Raw genomic sequence first — 20,747 nt, 5'->3', positions numbered from 1 at the left:
CCTACAATGTGAAGACAACTAGTAAACGAGGCATTTCTATTGTCTGACAATGTTAAAGTCTAAAGTGTGGTTCCTAAAAGGACTTGTAAAACAGTTGAAATAAAGTGTTGAAACAGTAAAAATAGATAAATAGATTTTAAAGGCTGAAGTTTGGACTTGCAGAGGTGACTGTTCAGGTCCTCCGCTGAACAAAGCCGTTTGGAAAAAACACAAAAGGTCAGTAACAAATAAGAAACCACCTCTACGTGAGAGAGGGAGTCCCCGATACCTGAAATTAAAAAGACAATGACAGATATTGGAGGTGGTGAGGTTGTCGCTTACTTGGGTGTTTATCTGTTTGTGTCTTTCAGACTCCAACAACGTCCACAGTGCAAGTTCTTAGTTTGACGGTGAGAGTGTCTTAACATTTTCAACACTTTCACTGTAATAACTTTAACTTCAAAACTTTAAAGTTCAGAACTTCACCTTTAAAACTGGACCTTTACCTTTCCAATTTACAAATATAAAACTTATTACATCAACTGCATAAAGTTGAAGAGTGGGGAAAGAGGGGCGTGGCCTTCAAAGCTTCAATGAAGAGTCTCTTTAACATTTTAAAAACTTTCACTGTAATAACTTTACCTTCAAACGAACAATTTACCTTTAGAGCTTAAAGTTCAGAGCTTTGCCTTTAAAACTTTACCTTTACAAGTATAAATGCTCTGCATCTTATCTGAGCCTTTCAACACTTGTTGCTTCAACACTGGACCACGTTCTTACTTTGATTTTGTTTTTGACTAATTTCTCAAAAGCTACATATATTTCCACACAACTTGCATATTATTTATGACCACAGTTTGTGCATGTTTTTATGTCTAATGAAACAAAAACTTTAGCTTTAAAACTTCAGAACTTAAAGTTCAGAACTTTAACTTTAAATCTTGCCTTCAAATCATTTTACATTTACACAGTTCGTTATTAATCTAAGGCAAATACGTTGCATTGTTTGACTCACCTGAAGGCTGCGGCGACGCGACCGGTCCCTCGGCGTCCATCCCTCCACGACAATTACACACTCGCTTTCTTCATACTTACGTACGCGGGGTTACGCGTGGCGAAAACGCCGAGTGCCCCCTACCACCCGCCCGGCGGGACATTTACTTTGATGAAATCAATTCGGGATATTGCCAACAGGTCAGAATCAAACCGGGGACTTCCGCACAGGTTTCGGGGGACGCAACCTCGTTAGGTCCGCCGCACCACCGAACACCTTTTGCGCTATTTAACTCCTCAATTTGGATATCGGGTATCAAAACTGTTCTACTGATCCTTTAAACCTCACATCGCTTGGCATCACGCTGAGCTACCCACTCAATCTATTTCATTTACCTCAGAGTCCCCGAGCGGCCCGTTTCACTTCCGGTACCTATTTCGCACTTCGCTTTAAAAGTCAGGACCCGAGGTGAGCTGCAAACCCGTGAACTTTGACTCGGAGCTGTTGCTCAGCTACCCACTCACTCGCACAATTGTCAGCCTTTCGTTGCCTACTTCACTCTTTGCTTGGGCAAGATGCCGCGTCTCTGAATCCCCCGAGCGGAATTAACCCTTTCCCGTACCTATTTCGCTCTTCGTCTATATCGACTCGTTCCGACCGTATTCTTAATTCGCCCCCTTCTCGCCCTAAGCGGGACGTGCGTCCGGACCTCCGACCTCATCGTAAACACACGTTACATTGGAAATAGACCAAAGACAACATATCGGGCTCGGGGGACACATTGCCGGGCACCGGCCCGTATCCAATTTTGCAACTGAAGGTCTTTTTGTCCTTTATTTTTCACCGTATTTCAGAGAATCGACATGACGAACGAACGGTAACAGGTTTGCACATCTGTTCCTTTTGTTTACATTTCTAAAACCGGCTTCGCAATGGAAGGACGAGCCGGATTTGTCTTTAACTCCGCGGGTTGGACTTCCAGGTGACGCGTCCGTCCTCCCCCAGTCTAGCGCCGCCGCTGGCCACCAGCTCCAGAGCCGCGGGAAAGGCTCGGTGCTCGGCCTCTCTGATTCGGTCCGACAGACTTTCCTCCGTGTCCCCGCCCTCCACCGGGACCGCCTCCTGCGCGACGATGGCTCCCGCGTCCACCTCTTCCTGAACGGGAAAATACAACGAAGCGACGGTCGTTTCAATCCGCGGTCACCCGGCTCTCCTCTCGGCGACACCGCCAAACCCTCGGCGCAGACTTACCGCGACGAAGTGGACCGTACAGCCCGTGACCCGCACTCCGGCCTGGAGAGCCTGCTTCTGGGCATTTACGCCCTTGAAGGAGGGCAACAGGGACGGATGGATATTCAGCAGTTTACCTGAGACGACAGACAGACACATTTTGGCACCCGTCCGATCGCATTAACGGCGTGCGAATAAGCTTCGGGGAGCGCCTTCGCACCGTTCCATTTCTTCACGAAATCTCCCGTGAGGATCCTCATGAATCCGGCCAGGCAGACCAGCTCCGCCCCAAAGTCTTCCAGCACGCGGTCGATGGTGCCGTCGAACTCCGCGCGGCTCCCGTACAGTTTGTGGTCCACCACCTGGATGGGGGACGCGCAGATAAAGCCGTCTCTCACCGAGCTTGTCGAATGTAACTGGACTTAAGCCATGTTCTTTAACAAGTGTAACAATTTCCATTCTCGTCATTACCCGAGTCTGGATGCCAGCCAGCGATGCTCTCTTCAGGCCCTGAACCCCCGGTCTGTTGGAGATGACCACCACAATCTCCGCGGAGCTGGACGGACTCTTGGCCTGCTCTATCAGGGCCTGCAGGTTGGTGCCTGAGATAACGGGATTTAAAACAAACAATCAACAAATGCACATCCGTTACACGAATCGACAATCCTCTTTGAAAAGAACCGTTTGGGAAGTACATTTCTTAGCTTTAATGCCCGGATCTTCTCCAGAACACGCTGCGTTATAAAGCTGGTCAATTAACAGGTCACGTCACCCACGTCAAAGCTATTTCTTTAAGTCCCGTGACGATCCCATTCGTATGAATTACAAACACACCTGCGCCGGAGATCAGAACTGCCACTCTTGTCCTCTCGGACGGCGCCGCGACGTCTTTTGTCCCGATCCCCAAATCTCCGTCGGAGCCTCGCGCCGCCTTCAGCAGGCTGGCCTTCAGGTTACGGACCACCACGGCTTCCGCTTCTGCGTAAACGCACCACGACATTCTTATTAGCGGCTTCGTCTTTTACTCTCTTATTGCCTTTTCTGTCCAGCTGCGACATACAGTAGTACGTTTCCCCCTCTCTCTCTCACCGGGCTGCTTGCGGACCAGCGAGCCCACGATCCAGGCCTCTTCGCGGCCTCGGAGCTGACGCAGAACCCTCTGCGCGTCCGAGGGAGCGACCACCAGCACCGCCCCCAGGCCGCAGTTGAAGGTGCGGGCCATCTCGTCCTCGCTCAGACCCCCTTCCTCGTGGAGCCACGAGAACACCGGAGGGATGCTCCATCGAGAGGCGTCTGAGTCACGGACAAACACCGAGCGTTACTATTCGTAAGGAAGAACGCGGGCTGCCGACGACGACCGCAAACATATCGCGCCGAGACAAAAGCGTTCACGTGCTTCCTTCTCACCTAAATCGACAGCCATGTCCCGGGGCAGCACGCGAGGGATGTTCTCCAGGAGGCCCCCGCCGGTGATGTGAGCGTAGCCTTTGACGGCGCCGCTGCGAAGGATCGGCAGGAGCGAGCGACTGTAGATCTTCGTCGGAGTCAGCAACACCTCCCCTGGGAACGCAATTCAAGTGAACCCGTGGAAATCGACGCTTTATTCGATCGATTGTTTTAGGGCAGAAAAATGACCGACCGTGTCCCCGATCCCGAGAGGAACGCCGGCGTTAATAACAAATCCTCATATTAAAGAAGCTGGACCTGGGGACTTCTACCAATACAAAATGAAGATCGTTCTGCGTTTGCCCTGAGATTTGCCTCACCGACGGTCTGTCCCGGCTTTCCGAAAGGCGCGGGGGCGTCGTAGCCGAGGCCGGCCCTCTCCAGGACTTTGCGGACGAGGCTGAAGCCGTTGCTGTGAAGCCCGGACGAGGCCGCTCCGATCAGCGCGTCCCCCTCGGCGATGTCGCCCAGCCTGGGCAGCAGGGCTTCTCGCTCCGCCGCGCCCACGCAGAACCCGGCCAGGTCGTACTCGCCCGGAGCGTACACGCCCGGCATTTCCGCCGTCTCGCCGCCTGCGAGTACACGCGGAAAAACGTAACGGTCAATTTCCTCACCGATTCTCCCCGTCTTCCTCCGACGGGACCGTCTCCTCTCGCTCACCCAGCAGAGCGCAGCCGGCCGTCTCGCAGCCCTTCGCGACGCCTCCGACCACCGCGGCGGCCACGTCCACGTCCAGGCTGCCGCAGGAGAAGTAGTCGAGGAAGAAGAGCGGCTCGGCGCCCTGAGCGAGCACGTCGTTCGCGCACATGGCCACCAGGTCTTGACCGAGACCGCCGTGCTGCCCGCACGCCTGGGCGATCTGATGGTCAACAAAACCACATTTCATTACAACCCACGTGTTCTCACTTTCAATCGCGACTGAACACTGAAGTTCGCTCCACACAAATTAAAGTCACCCGTGTCCAGCGCCAGCGCCGTTACCGGATATCGTCCGACACGTTCCGTTTGGTTTCCTCGTAGTTCTGATTACAAAGGATTGACATTGTACCTTCAGCTTGGTCCCGACTCCGTCCGTCCCAGACACCAGGATTGGATCCACAAATCCGGCTGCCTTCAGGTCGAACAGCCCGGCGAAGCCCCCGAGCTCAGCGATACATCCTGGGGAGAACGAGAGGCGAGACACTCCTTCTGTCGTCTCCGTGTTTGCGTAACGGTCTCTAATCGTTCTTTAGCTGCGTGACCGTGGACTTACCGGTGCGGGACGTCGCCTTGGCCAGAGGTTTGATCGTCTCCACCAGCTTGTTACCGGCGGCGATGTCCACTCCGCTGTCCTTGTAGGTCAGACCTCTGTCAGAGACACAGAGACGTGACACTCGCCGAACGGACGATGTGCGACTTTCGTCCCCCCAAATCATCCCGCCTGTCTCCGGCTACGCTTCGCATCTTATTTCACTTTTTACCTGTTCGGCCAAATTGCCAGCGCTGTTGAAGAAATACTACGACGCCGTTACATCCGACGCAGTTAAGTCAACTTTATTACTCAACGTTGTACATCATATACGGAGGGGAAGAAAAAAGATACAGGCTCCGTGTGCAAAAACAGAACGGGAGTGTTTTAGTGTTTCCCCCTTTTGGTGTCATTTCTTTGCTTTGGTCCCATTTACCTGCGCCGCTCCAGGTGGGCGATGGCCCGGTGACCGATGTCGCGCCGGTAAACGGCGCCCGGGAAGCCCACGGCCGCCACGCCCTCGTTGGCCGCCCGCAGGGCCGTCTCCAGGGACGAGCTCACGGCGGTGACCGTCAGAACACGTCCGCCGCTGGAGACCACGCGCCCCTCCTTCAGCGCCGTGCCGGCGTGGAACACCTGCAGACCCCTGTCCTGGACCTGGGACAAGCCTGAAGGGGGACGACCGGTGTTCGCATACGTACAAACTATTATAATATCGTGACATTATAATATCCTTGAGACATATTTATTTGTCTCATAACTATGAGACAAATTGGTTTGCTCTTTTTTCTTCGTTTACTTCTTTAACTTTTTTTCTATGCAAATCAACTGATTACTTACAAGCGATTCAGATAAATATAATATTCATTTCTGTATCGAATATTAACAAACATAGATCTTTTCCATTTCCTCAACATGTCAAACAACAACACACGTGAGTAAAGTTCCAGATGACGCTTCGGTTACCTGAGATCTCTACTCCTTTCTTGTAGGAGCCGGGGTACCCGGCACTGGCCACGACCACAGTGACTGCAGAGCTGTCCTGCCGCCACACCGGGGCGCTGGAGACCAGCTTACCGCTCATGGTGTTCAGGATCACCTCGTACAGGTCGCTCTGCAACAGCGGCAGCAGCACCTGGAAGACAGCGACGGTACGGAGCGACGGTAAGGAGCGTTACCTTCCGTAGAGAGGAGGGCGACGGCCCCTCAAACCCACCTGAGTCTCGGGGTCTCCGAAGCGACAGTTGAACTCCAGAACCTTCGGCCCCTGCTTGGTCAGCATCAGCCCTGCGTACAGCACGCCTGCGGGACGACCGCAACAGACAGACAGAAGTGGACAAAAGTTGCGCGGTTTGCACATTTTCTAACGGATTCTGCAAAAACACTCCGCTTCACAAAACACATCCATCGCTTGCCTACGTAGGGCGTTCCTTCCTCCCTCATCCCGTCCACGGTCTTCTGAAGAACGGTTTCCCCGATCTGCCGCAGCAGCTCCCGGCTCACCTGCGCGGGATGCGGAGAAGGCGGCTCATTAAACGTTCCGCGCTCCGCAGAAAACCAGCAGCGGCTACAAGCCCTCCGACGGCCCGCGGTACCTGAGGCGTGGGCCAGTAGGCTCCCATGCCGCCGGTGTTCGGCCCCAGGTCGCCGTCCCGCAGCCGCTTGTGATCCTGCGCCGGAGGCATCGGCGCCGCCGCGTGGCCGTCGCTGAAACACAGACACTACGGAAGCGGCGGTCGCGAGGACCGACGTCTTTTAGGTTTCCCTGAAAATCAAAGATCGCTCCCGTAAAGCGCTTCGGTTCTACTCACCGACACTTCCTCTCCCTCCAGAAGCTCCTCCACCACCACCGTCTCCCCCGCGGCTCCGAAGGCTCGCTCCTTCCACGCACAGTAAACACAGAAAACTGTTGTCGCTGGAAGATGTAATTACCTCCACAAACTCCTCTCAAAGCTGGAAGCGCGAGGAGAAACCCCAACTTCTGACACTTCGCCGCATATCATCGTAGGCGGGCGAGTCGGCGCCTGAGGCCGCCACGCAGCTTTGAAGGCAGACGGTCGGAGCGAGCGGAGAACTGCAGTTACATTTCTTTTTCAACAGATAAACACTTCACCCAAACAAGGAGGACAAAACTTTACGCAAATTAACTGCTGCCTCAAACAAACAAATAACGCCAACCAATAACTGATTCGAATGAGGAAACGGTTGCGCGTCCGGCGTTTCCTCCCCCTCTAACGCCGCTTTGCTCTCCGACTCCTGAGCGACGCGTCTCCGGTGGCTAGATGCTACGCTTATTTACAAAGTTCATCCTCGTACGTTTTGACAAAAAACGCCATCCCCACTGCTTCTGAAAACACCGTTAACCAGGTCGAAAACCACAACGACCATCTACAAGAGCTCCGTAAAGTTCAGAAGGCCTACCTCAGCTGGGGGGGGGGGGGTTAAATGTTCATCCGCTTCGTCACCCTATTTACGTATACAAATCATCTATTACCAGCCCGGAGACATCCTCGCACATTAGCACAGCGTTACATTCATCGCTGTCCTCGCAGGACTGCTCGGCGGTGACTGAATATTCCTAAACGACGCTTTTACGACCGTCACTTCTCTCTTCTCGATACCAAACCTTTTTTTTTTTTTTTTTTTTACCCGCAAACACAGTTGGACAATGCCATTTCTTTTTACCCCTCGCACAGATTAATAACCAACCGCAGACATGTTTAATAGTCTCTCACCTTCATAATGTCCATCACAGCCTGACAGGCCTCGCTCTGGTTTTGCGCCACGATGACTCCCTTCCCCGCCGCCAGGCCGCTGGCCTTCACCACCAGCGCTGGGAAGTCGGCCCTGAAAGCCAAAATCGTGACACCGAGGGAGAAATGGGCACAAACAATCGACATCTGGACCCGAGGCTGCCGTTTCGCATTTGCAACGCACGCCGGCGCTTCGGGAACCACTTGGACATCCGTATGGATGCGGCCGGTCACAACGTGGCGGCTGTTGTTCCGCCGAAGACGCTTCACGCAACTAACGACGTTACTGTCGGCGGCCTCGGAGGACTTTTAAACAGACGCAACTCTGTTGACGTTGGATCGTCTCGCGGGAAAGGCGGCCGTTACATCCCAGATCGTTACCTCCTCAAACCGTCTGAGGAGCAAAACTTTTCTTTTCTATCACGGCGCCGCTTTGTGTGTTTAATGGGTCTGAAAACAAAACTCCCCAACTCCCCACCTCCCATACGTGCCTGTGCACATTTACTCTTTTTCCCAGCTACGGGCTCCGTATCGGTTTACTGACGTGCGGATGTAGTCGCAGGCCTCCCGGGCGTCGCCGAAGGCGCCGTAACGGGCTGTGGGGATGCCGTGGCGCTCCATGAAGGCCTTAGAAAAGCTCTTGCTGGCCTCCAGCTGGGCCGCTTTGGCCGAAGGACCGAAACACGGCACGCCGGCGGCCGTCAGGTCATCTACCATACCTGGATGACAAGTTACACGTGAAGGATGAATCCATTAAACTCCAATCGTCAGAAGAACTTACGAGTCCAAAGGAGCGGGATCACTTACCCGCCGCCAGCGGTACCTCCGGTCCGACCACAACCAGCCCCACGTGGTGGTCCTTACAGAACTGAGCCAAGATGGCGTGGTTGCTCACCGACACCTCTGCGTGGTGACAAACACAGTGAGCCCTCACACACGGCGCGGGACACTCCACGTATCCAATTATGCTGCTAATGCATTCGTTGACCGTTTTCGTTACCGGCGTGCTTCGCTTCACGTGACACACGGACACCGTACAATTACTTCAACGAGCGGCATTAAAAGGACCGACACACGGAAAGAGAATAAGCTAAATGAGCTATTTTTATTTTATTGTGTTATTTTCTTACGCAATAAACCAATAGTCTTCTAAACGGTTAAATCAGACAACAGACCTCTGAATAATTAACCCTCTGAACCTCCAGCTCTCTCTCTCTCTCTCTCTCTCTGTGTGCTTTTTCTCCCTTTTTATTAATGCACCAATAACTCCTCCACCTTTATGGAAACAACATCATTACTGCTGGAAGCTGGCAAAACTCTACCGTGTCTGCTGTGCAACAAAACACAATTATAATGTCACAAATCATACAATGCCAAAATATATAAGATGAATTGATTCCCCCCCCCCACACACACACACACAAAACAAACCCCTTCACAGTGCACTGCATCTTCTAAACAATGGCAGCACATTTCCAAATGTTGGTATTCACCGGAGTTGCTGATCTTCCCGCAGTGGGCCGTGCCCGCGTTACCGGGGGCCACCAGGACCTGCCGAACCTGCGGAGACTGGGCCAGCTTCCAGGCCAACGCGTGCTCCCGTCCACCGCTGCCCACCACCAGCACCCGCTCTGCCATGGTACCTGAGCCAGAACCACACAACAACAACAACAACAACAAGTCATCAAACAACCGGCCTTAGTCACCCTGTAATTGCATGCAAACACTGACCTATAACGGAGGGCCTTTGCTCCGCTGCGTTGACCTTTCCTCAGGCCCGGGGTCTTACATTATCTCGTAATGCCACTCGGCGACAACGACAACACATGAATGGTCACCGAGTGGAAAGCGGCAGCTCGTTTCAATACAACAACACAACTCCTATCAGCTTGCTGTGCAGCGAGGAGTCGGTCCGACAGTTCATCTGGAGCGCGTCTCGTTGCGTTTTGGCGCACACGGATCGCATCTTTCACTTCTTCTCTGCCGTGTAACAGCTATAACGTGCTGATTTGGACTCTTTCCGGACCATTTCTGCACATGTCTGAAGTGCTTGTGATGTAATAATTACCTGCCTCTCGTGACACACATCTGGATCAATAAGATTAAAAACCCCGCAGCTATTGGAGCTGGGGCTTTTTTTTTAGTCTGTACACAAACATTGGAAAAGAAACATGTTGAAGTCGAACAAACTGGGGTCAGCAAGCCATTTCTCCAGAGGGGGGGGGGGGGGGTGCTGTTTGGTCAGACACACCGACTGACTGAGATTACCTGCAGCACAAAAGGGCTGAGTGTTGCGCAGAGGGGCCGCGTGCTCCACATTTACTCCCATCACGGGCTTTGATTGAAATCATCTGCCTCACGTGACTCTCAGTAAATCCAAATGCACGAGTGCAAATGCAATGTCGTTTTTTTGTTGTTGTTTTTTTCCTCCCTTCCTATTTGTAAATAACATTATGTTAGAAAAATGAGTGAAGAGCCTTGGTTCAACAATCACACATCTCGGACTTTCTGCACTTTCTCCCTCCGTTGTTTGCCTGCACGGGCCTCACACATGCGTGCACGCTTTTTCCTACGACAACAAGTTCTCTTAGCATCGGTAGCGTATCGACATGCACCTAACGTGCCGCGTGCACACTCACCTGTGCGTGTACGTGTGAAGCGAAGAAAACAAAGACCGGTTGAGGAGGACAGCAGTCGGGACAGCGGTCTGCTCTCAGCCTGCAGACCGACCGGGGGGATGCGAAGTTTTGGTCGCTCGCCACGCTGCGCTGGCACGCTGCGCACACCGCGTGGATGCAAGAAGAGGAGGAACAAGTTACACGTTCCCAAAACGCAAACGTCCGCTGAGAAACCAAAAGGTCCGAAGCAAAGCGCACAGAGCGAGCGACAGGTCCAAATAGGTCCAATATTTGTCTTTCTCTGTGCCCTAAGCTGTTAAGGGGGCAGTTTGCGGTTTTATTTGTCCAACTTCCTCGGGGTGTAAATGTTGAGTGCATCACGGGAAATGGAGTTCATTAGCCGACGCATGCGCCCGCGAAACCGGTTATTATTTGTTGTATGACAAATACAGGCAATACTTATTATACATTAATAACATTGTTAGTTGAACATATTTTTTTTATGCTTCTATTTTTTTCCCCCCCCCATTGACGCATCACAAACATTTTCACCTCACAACATTAATTCTTACTGCCTTTGTATTATTATCCTGTGCAGTTTGAAGTCCTCTAAAACCACACACCTCCCTTTGTTTTCCACTCTTTATTTCATTTGAACTGTCGCTTTTATGACATTTTACCCACTCGCTGACATTACAAGTGTATTTGTCAAGTCTTTGGCCAAGATCAGGCAGCAATGACAGGCAAACAACATCAACACACACACACACACACACACACACACACACACGCAGCATAAACAAGCAATGATTTTTCCCCTTCAAAATGACAAATCAAAATTTGACCCTCACATTGGGCCGGCCCGACTGCAGGTGACACCGTCACCTTTTAATGTTGCCTCCCAAACCGTGGCGGGACATCGGTCTGCTCCGTAAGCACCCGCACGTAACAGCTCTGACTTATACACTGCAGCGCTGCCATTTATTTCTTTTGAGAGAAATCAATACATTCTGACAGTCAATCCTAAAGTCACCTGGAAGACAGCGCCGGGCCTGAGCGGACCCGCTTTCTCACTTCTCTCGTTAAAGGAGGAACGCTGAGTTTTCGACATTTAATGTACACTACCGGCTCTTATCGTTAACACACTTCATTGAATGTCATAAGAGATTTTCACGGATGAATGAACGTCTCGGTGGAATTACTACTTTCCGTAGCGGACAGAGGCCGCCGCAATGAAACCCTCAAACTGGGCACTTTGTGCAAACGCTGCAAGAAGTGCCTCTGCGGCTCATGCAGGAGTGTTTCCATTGGTTTTTGTACCAATAACTTTGATATCTATTTTTGCACAGTAGAAAACACACTAAACATAAAACAACCATTCATGGAGAAACCCTTGTTTTTTGTTTTTTGTTGGTCTAAAGTGATTCCTGCGACGACATGTGTCTCGCAGATCGCTCGTGTCGCCGTGATTGTTGTTCTTGTTGTCGAAACGCTTGTTTTTGCCTTCCATCTCCTCCCGGACAGTCGCGGATCAGTTTGAGCTTGGATCCATATCTAAACACCGGGATCAATAATCATCGGCTTGTTTTTTTTCTTCCGTCACAACAAATAAGTCCTCACGCTTTCAGTCCACGTGTGACTTTGTCATAACAACGGCAGTTCAGGAGCCTCCAGGAGTTTCTGTCCTAAGTCTGAGTGTCGCAGGGCGAACAGCGTGACGCCTGACCTGTACGCCGCAGGGATCGTGATGTGCGTCGGCTCCCGTCCGTCTTCTTCCTTTTCTTGTTTTTGGGCCATCTGCTTTACTTGACCTGAAGACAACGAGAAGGAAAACAAACACCTCAAAGACGTTTACGTCGCGGGAGCTAGACGTGAAGTAAATGCACCGCGAGTCGCCGCTTCACCCGCGACGTCCAGGGCCTTCCACCGAGGGTCACGCTGGCTCTCGGAGAGGCCGGACAGAGAGCAATCGGGAGTCCAACGCAGAAGCACGTCCTCTCGACGGATCAGCAACACGGACTCGCTGCAGAGTCGCCGGTGCGCCTCCCGCTCGCTCACTGCAACGCAAGAACACAAATCACACCGTCGCGCTCCCGACGGACACGGACGGCGGCCGCTTTCTCGCTCGCCTCGGGAGGCGATGTTGACTCACCTACGTCCAGAGGGTTCGTCACGAAGACGGCATTAGGGGCGACTCCGAATACGAGCTGATGGTGCCAGGCGTCTGGCACCTCCTCGCCCTTGGGTACGGCGAGCTGCGCGTTCATGGTCGCCACGGGGACGGCGCCTTTTCGGATCCAGCCCGCGAGCCAGGGGACGAGTCGGATCCGCCGGCGAGGGTGAAGGTGGAAGAATCGCCCGATCGCCTCCCCTTTACTCGCCTCCTCGGCTCCCCGGATGAGCTGAGCGTGGGTCGCGCCTGACGAAGGGTTTCGTCGTAGAAATACAGGGTGTTGACGTTTGTTATCTTTCACCGGGTGGACATATTTTTTGTCGATGACAGCTTGAGCTAAATGCCTGAAATGTCAACGTTAAAACCTGGATAACGCAGCTGAACGAATAGCTCTGAGGGACATACAACTCTTTGTCCACTTGGAGAGGGGACTTTTGAATCTGCCCGCTCGGCGGTGCGGCCGGATGTCACGCCCACACCCTGGCAGGAAACGGCACTTGTGGGTTCAAGACATCGCTGAGCTTCGTTCGGCGGGCGACTTGTCGTCCCCGCTACCGTCTGTGACGCCAGAAATATCACTCACATGTGCACCTATATATATTCACATCTGATGATGTGAAACGTTTGCTACAGAAACACATTTGGAGCTCACGCCGACTGTTCAGGTGTAATATGGTGCGATTTACTAAATGCAGCGTTTTTCATGACACAAACAACGTTTTACAACAACACACCAAGACATTTCCATGTTCGGGTTGGGCTGGAAAGATTAATATTTGTACTTTTTTTTTGTCTAAGCGTATTGAACGAGTGCTTTACCTGCTTCGCTGCGTGACAGCAGGTAGTCTGGCAGCGGGGACTCGTTCCTCCTCAGACGCGTTTGGACGCAGCGGTCCGCTTCCTCCGGGGTCACGTCTACGCCGAGGAGCTTCAGCACGTCCACAACTGCTGTGGCCCCGCAGGCGGACGCTCCGATCTGCAGGGTCTGCCTCTCCAGAGCCTCCTGGATGGACCACAGCATGGCTTCAGCATCACCTACCTCCTCCTCCTCCTCCTCCTCCTCCTCTCCATGGACCTCTGCCTGCATCTGAGAGCGTCACCTGGAAAGACACGGTGGAAGATTACATTCAAACTCAATACACAATATCAAATGTACCTGCGAACAACCAGCAAATAGTGCATTAATAAATGCATGCAGTTACATTTAGGTACAAACATTGCTCGTTTTGAGCTGCATGTACCCAAATCGACAGATCACAACAACTCCAGCAGCCTCTTTAACACCGACGCAGTGACAGCTCTCCGCTTCTTACATAAATCCGCGTTAAAGTTCACTTCCCTGTTTACCTGTATGCACGTTTTCTCCAAAAGGGTCAGACGAGCCGCCAGCAACAACAACAAGAACGAGTGCGCATGCTCACAGCACACGTGGTTACGTCTTCATTGTTTTCTTTACCGGCAGCGGAGACGACCAAGAAGACAACCAGCGCCCCCCGCTGGCCACTTTTAGCCACGCACGCACGCACGCACGCACACACACACACACACACACACACACAAAAGAGCTGTTCTCCAGTTATTTCTGGTTCTGGCCTTCAAACTAAAGAACAGTTGATCAACTTTCTTATTTATCCGTTGGACTTTAAGATCTAAAGAGAACTATAAAACGTCTTCAGACTCATATCAAACTCATATTGCACTAAATAGGAAGACATTATCAGGTAAATAAAGCATGGTTTACAAAAAAAATCTATTTCATTTGAGACTTTACTGACATTGCAAGATCATAATACAAGTTACTTACTGCTTCATTTACCGCTAATTAAACACTTCCGACTGGATCGCAGGACTCCTGTCGGTTCTTATACATTTTGGGTATTTTAGCAGAGATTTGAATTAAAAAAAAAATGACTTCACCCACAAGTCTCCTGTCATATTCTGTGAATACTTCTCCATAAGGCCAAAAGATGTCAGTGTCGCTGCGTGCGACTGCAGCAGGGTGAGCGTGGTAACGGCAGATTTGTGGTGTCACTGTGTGTGACGCTCGGCGGAAACAGCCAAAGGCGTGCGGCGCTTCGCCGACGGCCGCCTCCTTCTCTGCGTGGTGTCACACGAGATCGGGGGCATCGGGGTGACGTGTACAGACGACGGCAAACCACCCGAACTCTTCGGTTCTCCTGAGGTGCAGAAGCTCCTTCGGGGAAGGTTGTAACGAGTCCATTGGAGTTCAATTGTTGTTTTTTTTTATTCTGCTGTTCCTGTCTTAGTTTCAGTTGACAGGAACAGGAGTTCCAAGGAGGACGTCTTGTAAGTGCCTGGAAGAACAAATTGTAACTACTATGCTTTAAAAAAAATGGTTTCGCACGAACCCTTTTTGAACAAACATTTGGGCCGACCCCGCTTCGCACCTTACAACGACACTGTTTAGCTGGGACTCGACCCAACAGGACTCCCGCGGGAAATCAGTTCGCTCCCAATTAATTCGGACATCGGCGACACTCACAGAAGCAAGTGGCATCTGCTGGTGGCAGATCGCATCCCAAAATGATCTGAGGAGAAAAACAACAACACAAACGTCGACATGACATTCAGGTTTCGTGACAACATTTACATTTGCTTTGATCTTTCCTACAGTAACTTTAAGCGTACCGGTTTTCCCTCGGCTGAAACGACGGCCGCTGGAAGCTCTCCGAGCGCAGCGTGTGATTAAAACCGACCCGGTTCGGAGAACGTGATCCGGCGGCCGACGGGAAGCCGGCCGACATTCTGGACACGTTCGGGACGAGCGACGGAAACCGAGAAGCCGTCTCGGTTTCTCTTACGGGGGCCTTTAAGTCAAGTCGAGTGACAGACGTGGAGGAGCCGAAGACGAAGCGCTTTCCTGGTGTTTCCAGCCCGAAGTATTCACACAGTTCAGCTATTAGTCATCACGCTTGTCAACAGATCGCTACTTTTCTGAAAACTACTCTGAAGAATATGAATACTGCCGGCGTGACGCCTGCTTACAATATGGGATGCGTGTGTATTTTCAGCTGATAATCCTCTCAAAAGCACCTTTTTGCAGCTTTGCTGCAAAGCGGCACGCGTGTGCAACAACATCAATGTGATCGCGCTGCGTTCCCATCAAATACTGCACACTGGGATTTTGTACAACCATGAAAACATGTCAACAATCTGGTCGCAAAGAGGCCACGAAGCCTCCGTCACTGCCGCTTCCACCAATAACAGGAGCTGTTTATTTGATCCTGCTTTCACATGTTCATTACAACACAAGATCATTCAAGGCTTTTTGTTTTTTTAAGTGTTCCAGGATGGTTTCGGGGTTAACAGCTGCTTGCTGTTTACATGTTAAAACAGTGTTCTGTCTTCAACTGAGCGTAATCCGATTCCATATCCATATTGGACGTGTAAAACACGGTCCCGATCACAAAATAACACACCGCAAGGAAACAAATGACTAAATCCACATTACAATATGTTCGAGGTGGCGTGAATAGATGGTTCGGGGTCACCCGAGTTATCAAATAACAACGCTTTCAGGCTAATCTGGAAAGTAGAGAGGGCGCGTACGCACCTCCCTAAAACACAAAAAAAAGCTCTACTTTTGAAAACACCAGGAACCACGACTACACCTGTCCTGTCAGAGGACAGGAAAGCGTTCTGCTGGGATAAAAGAGGTCTGCTATTCCCCGGGCGATTTCCTGGAAATAGTTTGCCTGCCGCTAAAGTCCTCTGGACGACCCTTTTGCCGCCCCGCTGTCTGAAGCTTACAATTCTTTCGCGAGACTACGCGGTACCTAAGCCCACACGCGCTGACACGGCATCCATATTTAATGACGCAGCTCTACCGTTGTTGACTTTGCTCTTATGAATAAACAACTACTCTGCGAAGCAGCACTTCTAACACACACTATTACGCCTGTGTGCTCAGTTCAATAATTACAAGAGCAAAGTGCAGCTATGAATTCGGCACCGACGGCGAGGTCCTCCTCCCGGTTCCTTCTTTGGTATCTGCCTCTCTTTTTTACATCATGTCGGTGACATCGTTTCACTTTCGACTGTCGTCGCCACGTCAACGGCTACATACATCCTCCGATAGCTTCGCGTCTATTCCAGCGAACGGCTCGAGGCCCTTTGAGATTGTTTTTCCTTTCATTAGACGGCGTGCGCACCTTCTACATCTATTTTATTCCCCCGTCCTCTACAGCCATTGCCGGTTATAGCTTTGCACAAGCCCGTAGGTGATGACCGCCACGAGCTGCAGAGTTCCTAAAGATGCTTGGTGCACCAACAACAACAACAACAACAACAACAACAACAACAACAACAACAAAAGCAACAATCACAGCATTTTCTTTAAGCCTGTGATCTTTACACAGCTGCGTACCAGATGCGCCCAGAAGAAAACGGGTGGGGGAGGTTAGTCAATCTGTCAGCTGTTTACGGGCCTGCGATCGTCCCCGTGGAGTAATACGGGAGCCGCAGTCTATTTAAACACTATCTCCGTGACCTCTTAGCGCACAGCAGCTCTGCAGGGATCTACGGGATTAACCGGCGCCTCTCAGGTAAAGTGAATCATAATAAACAGCGGCGACGCTTTGAAAATACCCACAACGGCACATTAGCATTGAAATTAGGGAGCGCTTCTGTCAGTACGCAGTCCTGGGTCACCGAGACAAACGTCGACTGCTGCCCGGTACGCCCAATGGCAAGAGTGTTAACGTGCTGGTGTGCAGAGGAGCAGGGGATATAAAATGTAAGGGTTCCCACAAAGCCCTTGAATCTATGAGCTCTGCACGTCATATTCTTCATTTCGACTGCCTGTGAAACCTCACCTGCTGTTAACTTACCTTTATATAGGCTATTACTGCAGGCGAGAGCCAACCGCTCATTTGCCGCACTAAAAGTTCAGAGTTTCACAAAGCCGATACGTCAATAATAACACCGAACATTTCATCGAGGCGAGGACAAACTACCTTTTTTGTCTTTTGTCAAATACATAATGTGGATTTTGCACTGCAGGACACACTTAAGTGGGGCTGCATTCAGAGTCGCGCAGCAAAGTCCACATCTACCGGTAATTAAAAACATTGAGGGAACCGTTGCTGAACCTGAGACATGTTAAAAAAAAAAACTACAATCGCTTCTTTTTTTTAAGGGTTTATTGAAAAGCCTGTGCCGAACACTCCGCGCATTGTTCTTTCGACGGCAAATCAAAAGTACTGTCCTTTTATTTCATATAATAGCTTTATTATAGTGCGTTCGGTCAGATGGACCCTCCGGAGTTCTCGTGCTGCGTGTCCTTTTTTCATCTACATTTAATCACGCCAGGTAATGACTACCTTCGCACCTTCGCTGCACTTAAAACACATGTACTGATGCAGCATTACATTAGTGGACGCTGTCGTTTTTGCACGACGTCTACGTAATGCGGTCGCCGTAGGAAACGGGGCTTCCTCCAAGCTCTTCCACGCGGTCCGGTCCAAACACTTAACGTGAACGTTGCGTGAACACCGAACTGCAGCAGCTCGACGGGAGCGCCGCAACAGCTGCGCGAGCCGGCTCGTTCATGAATACAAATCAAATCCGGTGCCACTTTCCATTAGGTCTCGGAGGGGGAAGCGATTCACGGAGGGAGATGTGACATGTTTCATCACCGCGTCGCGTGTCACGTACAGTGCGGGCGAGGTGAGCTCATTACTTGTGAATGCCGCAGACAAAACTGTCGTTAAGGCTTTCCCGGCCAATGTTGCGCAAACGCCTCATCGCCCATTGTGACGTCTCGCCGGGGTCGGATTGAGCGCAACGAGCCGGACGCGGCACGCTGCGCGTCGTCACGTCGCTGTGGCAGCACACTGTCCTTGGCAGATGATGTCCCGTCAAGTTTCCTCTCTGCCGGACATTTCTCAGGTTTCTCGGACACCGCGACAATTCCTGCTCTTTGCCCCGTACATCGCATCCCCAAAGGTGATGAGCTCTTTTCTCAAGATGTCAGTCTCACCAAACACACACAGATGAACACGTTGTATAACTCCCGAGCTCTCACGCCGACCTGTCAGACCTGACTGAAAGGTGCTCTTTAGGTCCGGACACCTGCGTCGGGCAGCCGGGCATTAGCTTATGACGGCCGCCGCGGTAGCTGTCACTAACAGCCGAGCGTCTCCGCCGCGGAGTGCCATTTTCTCCGCGTCGCTTCTGCAGATCCCCGCTGCTCGGTCCGCAGTTCAGCCGACAGGCCTCTGACATTCATCGAGCTTCCCGATCCGACGCGGACGGCGCGCCGGTCTGAAAGCACCGCGCGAGCTCATCTGTAGAGGGAGGGAGGGAGGACGTGCTTTCAAAACCACAGGTCCGACTCCAGAGTCTCCACATCGACAGCGTGACACCCCGCTGGACATTGACGCTAAGATGCGTGGACGGCGATACCGACGTAGGCGAGATAAAAGGCTCAGTTGCTCAAAGCAACCTGCTCGGTGGCCCAAACTGTACAGATAGTCCCCCTGCGTGCTTCGGCGCGTTTAAGGCCACAACAGACGACGCTCTCTGAAATGTTCATTCATTCATTCATTCATTCAAAAGGTTATAAAGAAAAGTGCCGCAGCTCAAACACTCCAAGCTATCCCTTTAAAACAAGACAAACAAACTTAAAGCATCACTGTGGCAGACTTGAAAACTCTCCAAAACACTCACAATGGAAACACATAAAACACAAACTGACCTTCGGAGGACCTCTCTCTCTCCCTGTCGGGCAAATCTCAAAAACAGAGAAACGGAAAGCATGTTTGCGTTGAACCTCCATCCGCAATCAACATATGAATGTGAAACAACCAGAGTTGCAAATGAACTGATATTGTGAAAGAGAGAACGGCCGTTCAGAGGACTTCTGCGTGTTAAATCCTTTCTAGTCCCCACTCAGCTTTTTGGTAAACATGAAACGTCGCCTTAGATCTATTTCTCATCATGTCCTCCCCTCTGACTTCTTTGAGGAGGACTCATTGTTCTAAAGTGATTGGACCTTAAAGGAGCACACTCTGTATATGACTCTGTTTATTGTGTGTGTGTGTGTGTGTGTGTGTGTGTGTGTGTGTGTGTGTGTTTGACACCGAAATTGAGAGCAGGCAGGAGGGAGAGCGATTTTGAGGGCCCATCTCCCGATCTACAACCAATTTCTATGCAAATGCTACGACCTGATTTGGAAGGAGCTGCCATTGTTCGGCGGGGGCAGGCGGGCTCGGCTTAAGGTGTCGTAACGCTCGGCGCTCGCCGAGCGGGGCCGACACATAAACCTCCGCGTGTCCTCGTATTTCCTCGACTGACAAACCCCGTGCTCGCGTGATGCATTTCAGCGAAGCGGCCTCAAGACCGGAGGCCGATACTTTACACGGCCGTGACAAACGGTTGCAGGGGAAAAGGGGGGACCGGGGGAGGGAAGACGGAGACGGGGGAGGACGGGATCGCACCTCGGGGGCCGCCAAACTAATCGTGAGACTGCGGGGAAATGTTCCTCTTATCCAATGAGGCAGAAACCCGGGCGCTCGTATTTCTCGGCCGCTCTATCGCGGCCCCGAAGCGTCATTCGGGGAACAAATATCGCCGTCTGCTTGTTGCGGTGGTTTCGGACGGCGGCGCCGAGCCGAGTGTGCGACCGCCGTTCGTCCCTCAAACCGGTCAAGAGCAGCTGAATCAACGCAAATGCAACGGCGCTTGTGGCGACCCGGCTCCAGGGGGAAAGGGAAGCGCCGCAAAACCAGCTGCAAGCAGAAGACTTCAAACCCCCGGTACCGGGAGCGGCGCCTCCTCGCTTGACAAAGGCGGAAGTAGAACGTGGTGCGCTCGGCCCCCGACGACGCTACGTAGAAACACGAGGTTACGAGTTCACGAAGCTAAATAGTCAGAGGAAGCCGCGCCGCTCGCTGCCGGGAACGTCCGGTCGGCGAGGTGTTCGCCCGGGCGGGGTGCCGCACCTTTTTGGACATGAAATCGCACCGGATGAGGCTTCATTTGCATATGATACGACACTACACGGGGCGACCGAGGGAAACCGACACGTAACAATGAGGACGACAGCGGCCGTATCGACCGTGACAGTGGAAGAGAGAGCCGCTTGCCACTTTTCCAAAGAATATATAAATAGACAGCAAAGGATTTGCTCAGACATTTGCTGCCTCGCATTTTCATTCACTCGCCGTCCTTCGCTCTCGCGCGCCAGCGGAGAAACTTCGGCCGACTACAGAGGAGAGCGCGGTGACCCCGATTTCACTTACGCGTTCCTGGATGAGTTCAGACACTGATGGGAGCGCGAGCAATCTGCTGCCCTGAATTTGTG

The 20,747-nt window shown here is 51.8% G+C and overlaps 2 protein-coding genes across 3 annotated transcripts; both read right to left on the bottom strand.

The window, feature by feature from the left end:
* Positions 1-1,775: 1,775 nt before the first annotated feature.
* gart (phosphoribosylglycinamide formyltransferase) lies at positions 1,776-12,059 on the bottom strand. 2 transcript variants are annotated; one of them, XM_069711770.1, is made up of 22 exons: positions 11,975-12,059; positions 9,124-9,273; positions 8,438-8,533; positions 8,175-8,349; positions 7,613-7,724; positions 6,689-6,757; positions 6,473-6,598; positions 6,293-6,380; positions 6,094-6,179; positions 5,844-6,012; positions 5,314-5,545; positions 4,902-4,996; positions 4,698-4,807; positions 4,310-4,508; positions 3,970-4,221; positions 3,611-3,763; positions 3,293-3,496; positions 3,038-3,181; positions 2,675-2,805; positions 2,424-2,565; positions 2,225-2,340; positions 1,776-2,128 (listed from the first exon to the last, which is right to left on the bottom strand). In XM_069711770.1, the coding sequence occupies exons 2-22, from the start codon at positions 9,266-9,268 to the stop codon at positions 1,931-1,933; spliced, it is 3,042 nt and encodes a 1,013-aa protein (XP_069567871.1). In that variant the 5' UTR covers positions 9,269-9,273; positions 11,975-12,059; the 3' UTR covers positions 1,776-1,930. The 2 variants fall into 2 exon arrangements, with proteins under 2 accessions (XP_069567871.1, XP_069567870.1); XM_069711769.1 differs by lacking the exon at positions 11,975-12,059 and adding an exon at positions 10,270-10,404.
* Positions 11,037-13,846, bottom strand: LOC138628629 (uncharacterized). Its single transcript, XM_069711771.1, has 5 exons — positions 13,769-13,846; positions 13,241-13,521; positions 12,401-12,667; positions 12,153-12,305; positions 11,037-12,059 (listed from the first exon to the last, which is right to left on the bottom strand). Exons 2-5 carry the CDS (start codon positions 13,506-13,508, stop codon positions 11,893-11,895), a joined length of 855 nt encoding a protein of 284 aa, XP_069567872.1. The 5' UTR covers positions 13,509-13,521; positions 13,769-13,846; the 3' UTR covers positions 11,037-11,892.
* Between the last annotated feature and the right edge of the window lie 6,901 nt (positions 13,847-20,747).

This window comes from Brachyistius frenatus, unplaced genomic scaffold (genome assembly GCF_029030835.1).
Source record: "Brachyistius frenatus isolate BFR_SWC_R1_liver_20210118 unplaced genomic scaffold, ASM2903083v1 Contig_103, whole genome shotgun sequence".
Taxonomy (NCBI): domain Eukaryota; kingdom Metazoa; phylum Chordata; class Actinopteri; family Embiotocidae; genus Brachyistius; species Brachyistius frenatus.
Note: the sequence above shows the minus strand (reverse complement) of the source record. Positions and strands in the feature narration are given on the sequence as shown.